Raw genomic sequence first — 13,441 nt, 5'->3', positions numbered from 1 at the left:
ATCATTTCACATGATACATGTGAATAGGAGCCCAGGTGGTCTGTCCCCCAGACTTAGGGGGAGTGTTATTTTAAATAACAAACTCACTAAGAAATTAGGATAGTTCACCAAGCAGAGGGTCTGTGCTCTTCTTTTCTCAAAATCTTGCTTACTGTACCTCCTCATAGCAAAGTATCCCTTCTCATCATTGGCAAGACTTCTCAGGAAGAAGCTCAGACCTTCTAAATTTTTCTAAAAGTGAAGGACTCTGCTTTTTGCCTGAGTGAATCACTCCTAAAAAGAATGATAGATTTATTGACTCTATGGTAAATCTGGCTATGTTGAAATTCCGGTAATAAAACTTGCCAACTTGATATTAGGCAAACAAATTAAACTCATTAAACTTCAGTTTCTTCATCTATGAAGTGGTTATAATAATAACAGTATCTACCTTTTAGGTACTATGACACAACCTAGGTAAACTGCTTAACACAGTGCTGGCCCATATGTATTTAACGAATATTAGCTTGTATAATAAATAGCTACCTGTCTAGGTCTCAGTTTTCTCTTTTACAAATAAGGAGATAGACTGACTCCCAGATGCATTCTGGGTCTGAGCTAACCACCCACAGGAAAGATACTGGTTATTAACTTATGTGAACTGTGATTGCTCTGAGGAGATTCAGGACCAGATCCTGATCATACCCCTCTAGCTTAACTCAGGAGGCCCACTCCCTGAGGAACAGGGAGTTACTCAGTTATTTTTCATGAGAGTCAAGGCTGCTATGTTTATTTTGAGCAATGACTTGTGTTCTCTAAGCCAATGAGACTGATATAGAGCCATAGATTTTTAAAAAGGCAAAGGACAAGGATGGGAACCGGGGATAAGGCTTGCATTGGGGCAGGCCTGAAAGATTCAATATTTCAGTGATGATAGAAACCTGCCATATTTTTAAGTCTGCTAGGTTTGGCTTCAAGGATAGACTTCTAACTTCTAAAATTGTCAGTTTGTTATTTTTAAGTCCTCAATATACATACTTTGTTCAGTTGTTTCGCAAATCTTTGTTGAATATTTTTAACTGCTGGCCATGACATCAGAAATACAAAAAAAATTTAAGATGATGTTTACAGCCTCAAGTAGCACATCCTTTCAAGAAAGAGAGAATGAGAGGGAAACAGAAATAAATAATTACAAAACAGTATAGTAATTTTAATCTTACATGGTCTTATATGCATGGAGACAGTTTACTTAATCCAGCCTGTTGGCATGCTCTGGAAAAAAGATAAATTGGGGTTAGCCAAGTGAAAGAGAAGGAGAGAAGAGGTGTGGAAAAGCCATTACATACCCAAACGATTTGCAGTTTAGTGTTGCTGGAATAGACTTGCAGGGGTGAGGGGTCACAGTTAGAGAAAAAGAAGGTAGAGTTTATCATGGTAGTCCCATTGATTCATATTAGTGAAGGAATTCTGTATCAATTTTGAGCATCCCTTGGCCCCTTTAGGCCTCAGTCTCCTTGTTTCCACCTTGTAGGGCTGCAGTCAGGATGAAGAAGTGGGTTTGCGGGGAGCACCTGACCCAGGTTGTGACCTATTCAGTCACAACTACTTAGAGTTGCTATTCACCTGTTACTGATTGAAAAATGATTCAGAATAAGTGTGATTCTAGGCAAATGCCTTTCAAGACCCCATGTTCCTCACCTATAACATAACATAGCTGGAGGAAGGAGGGTAGAACTGGATAATCCTTGAGATTTGCCATAGCTTAGATCTAGAATGAATCTGATTTCTAGGAGAAAACGTTGTAACAGAGAGTTCATGATCTACACAGCTCACTTACCACCCAACCTTCCTTTGTTTGTTTTGCAGGAGGACTTTCTGCCACTGGAACATCTAGGTGAGGTCTCTGCTTCTTGTGCTGCCAACATTTTCATGATTTATTTATATGCACAAGACTTGTTTTTTAAAAATATGAATGGATTTCCTAGTAGCATTTTTACATTCTTACAAAATAAAAAAGTAGATATAAGTGAATGTCACTTTCATTTATATTTGTGAACAATATTCACTGTGTCCACTTAAACACAGAATACATGTTATTGGCTATCTATGTTAATTTATCTACTTCCTTAAATGTGTTCCAGCAGAGACTTGACCACTAATGTCTTAATGGCATCACCTTTCATAGGGCTGCAGGGCATTCATTTCCTTCTTCCTCATTCCTCCACTCATTTGGGAAATTATTATTGAATGCTGGCAATGTTCAATTCGCAATATTAGCTGCAGAAGGAAATGAAATTGGAAAAAATCCACTTTACTTGAAGAGCTCACGTGGCATCTTGCAGGAAAGGTAGATTATTGTAATATGAGGTGGAAAATTGAAAGGGACCTTTTACAAAAGACAAGGTTTAAGTTCTCTAAGAATGCAGAGGTCTTTGCGTATCAGTGTTTAATCATTTACATCTTCAAAAATAACATTTAAAATTAGTCAAATATGAGTTTTTGCCTTTCAAAGAAGCGCTGAGGCTGCTTTGCCCTCTGGCCTTGCCTTGGCTGTCCTGTTTTGTAATGCTTCCCTGGGCTTCATCTTGTGCCATACGTCTTCTGACACTTTATCAAAAGAGCCAAACAGAAGCAGACACGATATTTTTACTTGAATCATGCTGTACTGGAAGACTTCCTGGATACCGAGTTCCCTGAAATTCTGTGTAACCCACAGATAGTTTTTTATCCATTTTCTCTCCCCCTCTGTCACAGTCACAGTCCTAGTGAGTGCCAGGAGCCTTCCTCGTCCAGGCCTTCCAGGATAGACCTTCAAGAGCCCACTCACTCTAAACCACTAGCCCCAGTGGAGCTGGAGCCAATGTACAGCAATGGTGAGGACTCCCTAGGGGGCAGAAGGCTCTAGGGAGGAGCCAGGGAGGGAAGAGAGATTGAATAACAGCCCGTGGCCCTGTCACAAATTTAAAAATGACATTTCTAACATTAGACTAGAAATAGAAGGTGGTTATAATTTGATGATTGGGAAGTAGAGTCTAGAATATGAGCTCTTGACTGCAACCAACTATGATACCTTCTCTCACAGTAAATCCTGGAGATAGCAACCTGATTTATTCCCACATCTGGAGCATCCAACACACAAAAGAAAATTCAGGTGAGATGCCTTTCAGGCAAATAGAGGTGAGGTGGCAGTGTTTTATTGAAACCGGTAAGGGGCCTTTGATCAGAGTTATTTCAAATACAAGTCCAACATGCAAGGCATTACTTGTCTCCCATATTGTCAGTTGTAGAATCTATCCATTTCTTCTTACCTTTACACACTGCCACCGTGATCCCATAAATTCTTTGAGGACAGACACTGTGACTTTTTCACTAATGTATTCACAGCATTTAGCCCAACTCTTGGAAACTGCAGGCCCCCTAAAATACTGTTTGAATTAATGAGTGAATAATCAAATGTGTAGACAATTGTCATTCTTTTAACTGGTCTCTTTATTTCTACTACTGTTCTCCTCCAGCCTTCCCACAATCTACTTCCAGCATGATCCCTTTGAGGTGCTCTATTGTTCACAACAGTGCCTAGATTAACTGCCCTCACTGACACCCATTCCAAAGCATGATCTTTGCCTTCCACACACTGGCTCCTCTTGCAAGCTTTGCCTAATGTTCTTCCTCTAGCCATACTGAACTCTTGGCATCTTTATGCTTGGTGCTCATGTTTCTTACTGGTCCTGAAATGTCCTTGCCTCTAGTCTACTTGGTGATCCCTACTCATATTTCAAGACATAGCTCAGGTAACACAGTGAAACTCACACTGATGCCAACTACCCTTTCTATATGCTAATCTGGGAGGAGCCATTTATTCTTTATGGCAACAAAATAGTTCAATATGTATTTCTATCTTGGGTGCCCTATAATTGCTGCATTTAGATATTCTCTCTCAAACCATTTCTCCCTTCCAAACAGAGTATTCTCCTCTTGATCACGCTTAAACGAGTTTCTTGTCATTTTATTTATTTGCTTATTTATTTTATTTTTATTTTATTTATTTATTGCTTGCTCTTTTTTAAAAATTTGGCTTGGCTATACTTTAAGTTAGGTACAGCATAACATGCAGGTTTGTTACATATGTATACTTTGTGCCATGTTGGTCTGCTGCACCCATCAACTGGCTATTTAGCACCAGGTATAACTCCTCCCACGTAACCTCCCCTCCCCTCCTGTGATAGGCCCCGTGCATGTTCCCCTTCCTGAGTCCAAGTGACCCCACGTTCGCCCTCACCTATGAGTGAAACATGCGGTAAGCTTGGTTTTCTGTTCTGTGATAGCTATAGCATCGATGGTTTCCAGCTGCATCCATGTCCCTTTAAAAGAAAAAAACAAACTCATCCTTTATGGCTGCATAGCATTCCATGGTGTATGCCACATTTTCTTAATCTAATTCATGTCACTGATGTATATACTTAAGCTGGGACCTCCCAAGTCTTTGCTATTGTAATACTACAGGCTGTGCCATGCATGTGTCTTTATAGCAGCATAATTTATAATCCTTGCAAGAATCCTGCAATGGATATTGGCCTGGGCGGCATCTTAGTTCTAGATCCTTTTGGAGAAACGCCACTTTCCATAATGTTGAAACGAAGGCTTGCACCAACATAAAAGTGTTCTTTCCACATCCTCTCCAGCAGCACCTGTTGTTTCTGACTTTTAATGATCGCTTATCAATTGGGTGCAGAGATGCTATCTCATTGTAGTTTTGATTTGTATTTCCTTGATGGGCTGCGACATGAGCATTTTTTCAGTGCCTGCTGGTTGTATAATGCCTCTTTATAATGCCCACATTCATATCTCGCCTACTTTGACAGTTGTTTGTTTTTTCTTCTTGTAAATTTGTTGCTCGTAGGCTCTGGATATTGCCCCTTGTCAGATGAGTGGACAAAAATTTTCTCCCATTCTGTAGGCTGCCTGTTCACTCTGATGGGTAGTTTCTTTGCTGTGCAGAAGCTCTTAGTTTAACAGATCCCCAATGCATGTACTCAGCTTTTTACGTCAAGCAGCTTTTATGGGTGTTTTAGACAATAAAGCCCTCCATGCCTATGTCCTGGTAAATTTGTACCACTGTGGTTTTCCTCTAGGATTTTTATGGTATTAGGGTCTAACATTTTAAGTCTCTCAATCCATCTTGAATTAATTGCATATGGCAAGGAAAGACCTAGTTTCAGCTTTCTATGTATAAATAATTTCCCAGCACCATTTTATAGCTAAACAGGGAATCTTTCCCATTTCTTTGTAAGTTTTTCTAGGTTTGTCGTAAAGATCAGATGGCTGTAGATGTGGTATTATTTCTGAGGACTCTGTTCTGTTCCATTGTCTATATCTCTGTTTTGGTACCATGCACTGCTTGTTTTGGTTACTGTAGCCCTTGTAGTATAGTTTGAAGCTGGCATGTATTTTTCTCCCAGCTTGGCCTCGGACTAGGGATTGTCTTGAGATGCGGGTTTCCTTTTAACTCATGAACCTTGGAAAGCAGTTTTTCTCCACCCAAAGAAACCCACAGCCGATGTATTTCATTGAATCTATAACGCCCTGCAGTATGCATTACTTTTCATATTGATTCTTCCCATCCCAAGGCATGCTCCTTCCACTGTTGTGTCCCCTTTATTTCAGTAGAGGTGGTTTGCAGTTCTCCCTTTGAAGGAGGTCTCTTTACATCCCTTTGTAAGCGATCTCTAGTATTTGGATTCTCTCTCAGCCAAATGGAATTAAAAGCCCGTCCAACATTCTGGCTTGTTTAGTCTGGTTATTATGTATAAGAAATGCCTGCATTCTTTTGCACATTAATTTGTATCCTATATCTGCTAAAGCTGGCCATCAGCCATATATTCTGGGCCGAGACTACGGGGTTTTCTTAAATATACACAATCATGCCATCTCTATGCAAACAGGGACAATTTGACTTCTCTTTCCCAACTGAATACCCTCTTGGATTTCTTTTCTCTGCCTTAATTGCCTGTTTAGAAACTCCAAACACTCGGTGTTGGATGAGTGGAAAGAGAGAGGGCAACCCCGCCTCAAGCTGGGCTTTCAGGAATTGCTAAAGCTTGCCCATTCAGCATACGGGTTTCGTCATAAATAGCTCTTATTATTTTGAGGTAATGCCCACCAAATACCCAATTCATTGCCAGCAATGAAGGGCTGTTGTTCTTTTGTCAAAAGCTTCCTTCTGGGCATCTATTGAGATAAATCAGCGTGGTTCTCGTCTCTTGTCTGCTGAGGTGCTGATTATGTTTATTGATTTTATGAATGTTGAACCAGCCTTTGCATCCTTGTATTTACAGCCTCCCACCTGATCAAGTAAGAGTGTTTCTTTTGACGTGCTGCTGAACCGCCTGCCGTGACATTTATTGAGATTTTTGCACCATGTTCATTTCAGGAATATTTGGCCCAGTACCTTCTTTTTTATGTGCTCGCCAGGCTTTTGTATCAGGATTAATGTTTATGTATCTCACAAAAAGATGAGACCCCCTTCTATTGATTGAATAAATAGTTTCCAGAAGGAATGGTACCAACTCCTCCTTATACCTCTGTAGAATTCCAGCTTGAATCCACCCTGGTCCCACTCCTTTCTTTGGCTTGCAGGCTACACGGCTGCTCCACCCCTACAGGTTTCCCACACGGTCTATCTAGGATCTGAACTTCTTCCCCAATAGTCCAAACATGCGTCCAGGAATATCCATTTCTTCTAGGTTTTCCGCTTGGTCATGAGAGGTGCTTATAGTATTCTCTGATGGTAGTTTGTATTTGTGGGGTCATCAGTAAGTATTATCCCCTTTATCATTTTTAATTGTGTCGATTGATTCCTCTCTTCTTTTTCTTCATTAGTCTTGCTAGTGTCTGCCAATTTGTTGACCTTTCTAAAAACCAACTCCCATCTCAAATATTTTGGAGGGTTTTTGTGTCTCTATCTCCTTCTCTAGCCTGCCTCTGATCTGCCATATTTTGCCTTCTGCTAGCTTTGGAATGTGTCGTTCTTTGCTTCTAGTTCTTAATTATGCTGAGTGCTTTCAATTTTGATCTTTCCTGCTTCTCTCTCTTGTGGGTATTTAGTGCTATAAATTTCCCCCACACACTGTTTTTTCTAAATGTGTCCCAGAGATTCTTGCATGTTGTATCTTTGTTCTCATTGGTTTCAAAGAATTTTATTTCTGCCTCATATGTACCCAGTAGCTGTCCATAGGCTGCCCTAGTTTCCATGTAGTTGAGCTGTTTTGATTGAGTTTCTTAGTCCCAGTTCAGCTCTGATTGCACTGTAGTCTGAGGCATGCCTGAGCAGAATTTCTGTTCTTGTACATTTGCTGTAGAGTGCTTCTACTTCCAATTACATGGTCAATTTCGGTAAGTACTATTGCGCCGGAGAAGAATGTATATTCTGTTGATTTGTAGGTGAGAGTTCTGCGACATGTTCATTAGGTCGCTTCGCTGCGTATGAGCGCCCACCTGGATATCCTTTGTTAACTTTCTGTCTTGTTGATCTGTCAATGTTGGTTGAGTGTTGAAAGCCCCGCTGTATTGTAAAGTGGGGAGTTCGAAGTCTCTTTGTAAATTTCAAGGACTCGCTTCTATGAATCAAAGTGCCCCGCCGGTATATATTTAGGATAGTTAGCTCTTCCCAAGCGAATGTGATCCCTTGACCATTATGTATTTCGCCTCTTGTCTCTTTGATCTTTTGATGGTTTAAAGTCTGTTTTATCAGAGATCTTTGCATTTCAACCCTGCTTTTTTTTATTCTCCATTTGTTTGGTAACTTCCTCCATCCCTTTATTTTGAGCCTATGTATGTTCTCTTCATGCGGTGAGATGGTCTCCTGAATACAGCAGGTGACTGATGGGTCTGACTCCTTTTATCCAGTTTGCTGGGTTCAGGCCTTTCATTGGAGACGAACATTTACATTGAAGGTTAAGATTGTGTGAACTTGATCCCCATTATGATATTAATCCGGTTATTTTGCCTGCCAGGCTGTGATGGGGTTTCTTCCTAGCCTGACATGGTCTCTGCAGATTTTGCATGTTTTGGAATGGCTGGTACCCCATGCCCTTTCCATGTTGGAGTGCTTCCTTCAGGGTCTCTGTAAGGGCAGGCCTGTGGTGAGACAAAATCTCTAAGCATTTGCTTTCTTATCTGTAAAGGATTTATTTCTCCTCACTTATGAAACCCAGCAAGTCATTGGATATGAAATTTGAGTTGGAAATTTTTCTTTAAGAATGTTGAATATTGGCCCCCACTCTCTTCTTGGCTTGGAGAGTTTTCCCGCCGAGAGATCTGCTAGAGCTCCACAGATGGCCTCCCTTTGTGGTGAATCTGACCTTTCTCTTGGCTGCCCCAGATTTTCCATTTCAACTCTCTTGCAATCCGGTAATTATGTGTCTGAAAACGCCTCAGGAGTATCTTTAGGAGCGCTTCTGTATTTCCCTCCTGATTTGAATGTTTGGCTCCGTTCTACTGGTTGTAAGTTCTCCCGGATGATATCCTGAAGAGTGTTTTCCAACTTTGGTTCCATTTTCCCCTCAATTTCTAGGAAAATCAATCATTTGAGATTTCACTTTTTGTATATGCATCCCAGTTTCGTGCTTTCAGCCTACTTTTCTTTTCTTTGTCATTTATCTACTTGATCCCTCTCAATCACATACTCTTTCTTCCAGTTGATTCAGCCTATAATGGAAGTTTCTGTGATTTGTCACGTGATTTCATGTCAAGGAGTTTTCATCTCTTTCATTTCTGCTATGACCTTTCCTCTGCATGACTACTCTAGCCGTCAATTCTTCCACTTTTTTCAAGATTTTTAGTTTCTTTGCATGGGTACCAAATTCTCCTTAGCTCTTATGAAATTTGATGGATCAGCCTCTTTCACCCTCGCCAAAGTCATTCTCCTGGCCCAGCTTTGATCCAAGAGCCATGGCGGAGTTTCACCCTCGGCTGGGAGATGCCTACTTTTGTGCAGGAATTTCCAGCTGTTCACCCCTGCTTCCCTAGGCCTCGTATTTTATCTGCCTTGGTCTTGACACAGTGATGTACTGATGGGGTTTTTTCTTGAGGTAGGTCTCCTGTTTGATAGTTTTCCTTCTAACAACAGACCCTCAGCTGTAGGTCTGTTGGAGATTGCTTGAGCTGGGTCCACCCCGGTGGTCTGCCTGGGTATCAGCAGCAGAGGCTGCAGAAGATAGAACATTTCTGAACAGCTAGTGCACTGCCTGATTCTTTTTGCTTTGGAAGCCTCAGGGGTACTCCACCCTGTGGAGGGGTGTCAGACTGCCCCTGTGGGGATGGCCCTCCAGTTAGCCACCAGGGGTCAGGGGACCCACTGAGCAGTGCAAACGTCCCATTTCAGACCATAGCCTCCGTGGTTGGGAGATCCCACTGCTCTCTCTAAAGCTGCTGACAGAGTCAAGCTGCATCTGTAGAGGCTCTCGCCGTTGCTTTGTTGTTGTTGCTGCTGTGCTGTGCCCGTCCCTAGAGGTGGAGCCTGCATAGTAGCTGATGCATGTGAGCCCACCTAGCTGGGAGAGCCCAGCTGAGCCATCTACCAGTTCCCAGCATGCATGGCTTCCCTCCCAGCCTCCTGCCGCCTGGCCAGACTGCACTGCTTGTGCTAGCAACAGGAGGCCCCGGGTGGGAATCCCTCCCAGCCAGGTGGACAGACCCCAGCCTGCCTGCTCAAAGCATGGGGTGGGAGCCACCCTGAGCCTCCTGTGCCAAATTAGCCCCTAGGCTGTAGGTGCAGATTCCTTCCCTTGCGCCTCTGTGTGAGCATGCCCTTCTGCTTCAGCTCTCGCTGGTCGGCTGCAGTAGCTGATCAGCACTGCATGTCCTGCAATTCCCAGAGACAAACCCGGCACCTCAGCTTGAAATGTACCACCACCGTGTGGAGCTGGAGTTGAGAGACTGAGCCAAGCTCCTGGCCTCTGCACTTTGTCACTCTTATTTTATTTCTTCTTTTTTGAGATAGGATCTCACTCTGTCAAATGCCTAGGCTGTTGAAGGCAGTGACCCTGCTCATTTCAACCTCTGCCTCCTGGGTTCATATATCTCCTTGCCTTAGCCTCCCTAAGTAATCTCACATTGAGATTACAGGGCGGCATCACCACGCCCAGCTAAATTTTGTATTTTGGTGAGGAAGGAAGCCTCATGTTGTTCAGGAGTTTCTGCATTTCTATCTCCTTATACCTTACCTAATGCCTAATAGAAGGCCATTGCTTAATGAATGCTTATTGACTGCACAAATAAATAAAAGAGATACAAAGAACCCCTTGGAAAGGTAGAAAACACACACACACTAAATTTTCTCAATGTTCCAGTGCAACTCTTTGGCTTCCTGGGAAATTGCCATGTGGCCTTAGAATGCCAATCTCCTCTCTGGCCTCTTCCAATTTCCCTGTGCAAAGTGAAGTGACTCATATCTGCCTCCTTCTCCCAGAGGATCAATACAGCCCTAGAAGTCTGCAGTGGATTGGGGGTGGTTGCCCCTCTGGGGTTAGAATGAGCAGAGGAGCAAGAAGGAAACTGTCATGAAAGTAGTTCTGGGTATTTGGTGGGCAGAGGAAAGTCTTTGTTAGTGTTTGTGCTTGGGAGAGTACTTTTTCTATGTGGGTTTGGAAGAATCCAACAGAGGAAATAGTCAAGAGATCAAGCAAATCCAGAAGATTGGCTTGGAATGCAGTGTGCGTAGGTTGTAAGTTGGATTATACTGCCCACAGTTTAATACTTTTCTTTGCTACTCCTACCCAACAGCTAATTGTCCAACGATGCATCAAGAGCATAAGGTGAGTCACATTTCTTGGCTTTCTTCCCTCTCTGGCCTTCCTCTCCTGTATTTAGGTACTTACCTTTTGTGGTTTTTTTCCACCAGGAACTCACAGTCCTCTATTCAGAACTGAAGAAGAAATACCCAGATGACTCTGCAGGGGAGGCTCGCAGCAGAGGCAGGGCCCATGAAGATGATGAAGAAAATTATGAGAATATGCCACGTGTATTACTGGCCTCAGACCACTAGCCCCTTACCCAGAGTGGCCCACAGGAAACAGCCTGCACCATTTTTTTTCTGTTCTCTCCAACCACACATCATCCATCTCTCCAGACTGCCTCCTATGAGGCTGGGCTGCAGGGGATGTGAGGCTGCACAAAAGATCTGCAAATCTCCTCTGTGCCTGAGTCTGTGTGTTCCCTAGGAAAAGAATGGGCAGCCTCTGAGCAAGCACTGTGTTATTTTCACAGTGGAGACACATGGCAAGGCAGGAAGGCCCTCAGCTCCTAGGGCTGTTGAATAGAGGAGAGAGAAATGGTCTGGCCAGGGTTACAAAGGCACAATCATGACCGTTTGATCCAAATGTGATTGAAAGCTGTTAATGTGCTCTCTGTACAAACAATTAGCTCCAAATATTGTTTCCTTTTTTGTGTGTGTGGCTGGTAGTGGCATTGCTGATGTTTTGGTATATATGCTGTATCCTTGCTACCATATTGGGAACAGCCATAAGAAGTTATAGAACAAGATTTTAAGGTGACTCTATCTGAAGTGTATTTTTGTACTTACAGGGTGACATTCCCAACCAAATTACCCTTAGTTATGATGAAAAATAACCTCAGCATTTCATTAAAGGCTCTGCTAGTTTAATATGTGACCTCTATCCCTACTACAAAGACCTTATGTGTAAAAAATCACATTAATTGTAATTTTTGCTTCATGACATAGTCTCATCATTTTCCATACATGATAGATTTCTAGTCAGTCAGTTTTATTCTTATAAGTACCCATTAACCCTGAGACAATAACCTACTATATCTATGTGGTTTCTCCCATTCTCTGCCTCTACCTCACTCCATCTGCTAAAAAACCATTCTAAATCTCATGTTCATTATTCCCATGCTTTCCTAATTCTATCATATTAATGTAACTATATGTTTTCCTTAATATGTTTTTATATTAGTTTTAGCTATAGGTTAAAGACCATATTGTTGTAGAAAATATTTTTGGTATTTTCTCTTCATGTTCTATTTCTAAGATTCATCCATATTGTTGCATGTTGCTATAGTTCATTTGTTTTTATTGCTGTTTAGTATTTACTTGTGTAAAATATGTTTTAATGTTTTCCTAGCTATTACTATCAAAAACTCTTTCCACAGTGTCTTGAATTTTTAATGTGACAAAAATGAAAATGTACCAACAATTTTTAGTGACTTCACCTCCATTCTGAAATCCTGATGTTTCCAAATATATCTGAACACCTCAAGTCCTAGGGACAACTGAGATTATATTAACATTAATCTCTGAATGTTGTTAATTCTAAGCCTTCACTTGGTTCATGTAGGAACACCAAGTCCTTTCAAAGCACCACATCTTTCTCTAATCAGTATTCCTTGGAGTCCCAAAGGAATGTCTTACAAGCATTCAACCAATCACCATTTCTGGAGATACACTACAGGGTCACCATAAACTCTGCTACGCTTGGATTCCATCACTATAGAAGCTGAGTTTCACCAGAAGGCACTTTTGTCCTCCATTACTACCAGCAAAGCCAGCTAAGCCACAGCTGCTGGCCTCAAAAAATGTGACGATCAATCCACACTGCTCCCACTGGCCTCTCTTACCCTTATCCTGGCCTTTGAGAGCAGGGCACGATGTCCTGCCTATACTGAGATGCTGATCTCTGCCAGTTCATGTTCATATTGGCATTAAAATTTTAAGTTCCCTTGAAGAGGGAGGAGGCAAATGTCTCTGCCTTCTATGTGATACACTCTGCTGTTTTTTTCTCTATGGTAAAAATATATAAACAGGTTTGTGTACTAACCACCAGACTGTACATGGAGGCTCTCCTCCTCTCACACCTTGCTGCTGATTTGGAATTACCTTGCCAGGTCCCTTTGTGCCTTATAGTGAACTTTCTCTAAGGGACCTCTCATCTTTTATCATTGTTTATCCATCTCCTAGATTCTGAACCCAGGAAAGGACAAAGTTCAAGATTTTCCATGTCTTTGTAACACTTAACCCTGTTCAAATCAGAGTATGTGAGTGGAAAGAGGAGTGAGTCCTAACTGTACATTTCAGATATAACAAAAGTGCAAATTCTGATTGCCCTGTAAAATGAATTATTCTCATGCATTGCTCTACTTGACTTTTCCCTTTGAATTCACAACTAAAACCCCATAACCCAGAAATCTAAAAAACAGTAATTTTAATGGAGTCTTTGAAAATAAAAGACCATTGGAAAAAGTACCAGTTTCCAGTGTCTTTCTCACACTTACCCTTTTAGTATATCTTTACATCAGAGCCTATTCTCACTCATAGATTACCAAAGACAAAGCCACATGAGAAGCTTAGGTTTTGTCACTAAAGTATATTAAAAAGGTTATTTTAATTTTATCAAGATCAGATTTGGGTGGGGACACAGAGTGAAACCATATCATTCTGCCCCTG

General features: G+C 41.7%; 1 protein-coding gene across 8 annotated transcripts in view; it reads left to right on the top strand.

Annotated features, from left to right (window-relative positions):
* Positions 1-13,240, top strand: part of FCRL3 (Fc receptor like 3) — a 29,555-nt gene extending 16,315 nt beyond the window's left edge. For 4 of the 8 annotated variants that reach the window (XR_001894674.3, XM_017948143.3, XM_021925161.2 and 1 more), the window contains 5 exons: positions 1,846-1,873; positions 2,734-2,852; positions 3,062-3,130; positions 10,762-10,793; positions 10,880-13,240. Coding sequence is in view for 6 of the 8 variants with exons in the window: in XM_017948143.3 (XP_017803632.2) it covers positions 1,846-1,873; positions 2,734-2,852; positions 3,062-3,130; positions 10,762-10,793; positions 10,880-11,023 (392 nt within the window). In the remaining 2 variants the exon portion in view is untranslated. The remainder of the gene's footprint in view (positions 1-1,845; positions 1,874-2,733; positions 2,853-3,061; positions 3,131-10,761; positions 10,794-10,879) is intronic. The other 4 variants (XR_002516833.2, XM_021925163.2, XM_017948146.3 and 1 more) reach the window with 4 other exon arrangements.
* The last annotated feature ends 201 nt before the right edge of the window (positions 13,241-13,441 follow it).

Source organism: Papio anubis, chromosome 1 (genome assembly GCF_008728515.1).
Source record: "Papio anubis isolate 15944 chromosome 1, Panubis1.0, whole genome shotgun sequence".
Lineage (NCBI taxonomy): Eukaryota > Metazoa > Chordata > Mammalia > Primates > Cercopithecidae > Papio > Papio anubis.
Note: the sequence above shows the minus strand (reverse complement) of the source record. Positions and strands in the feature narration are given on the sequence as shown.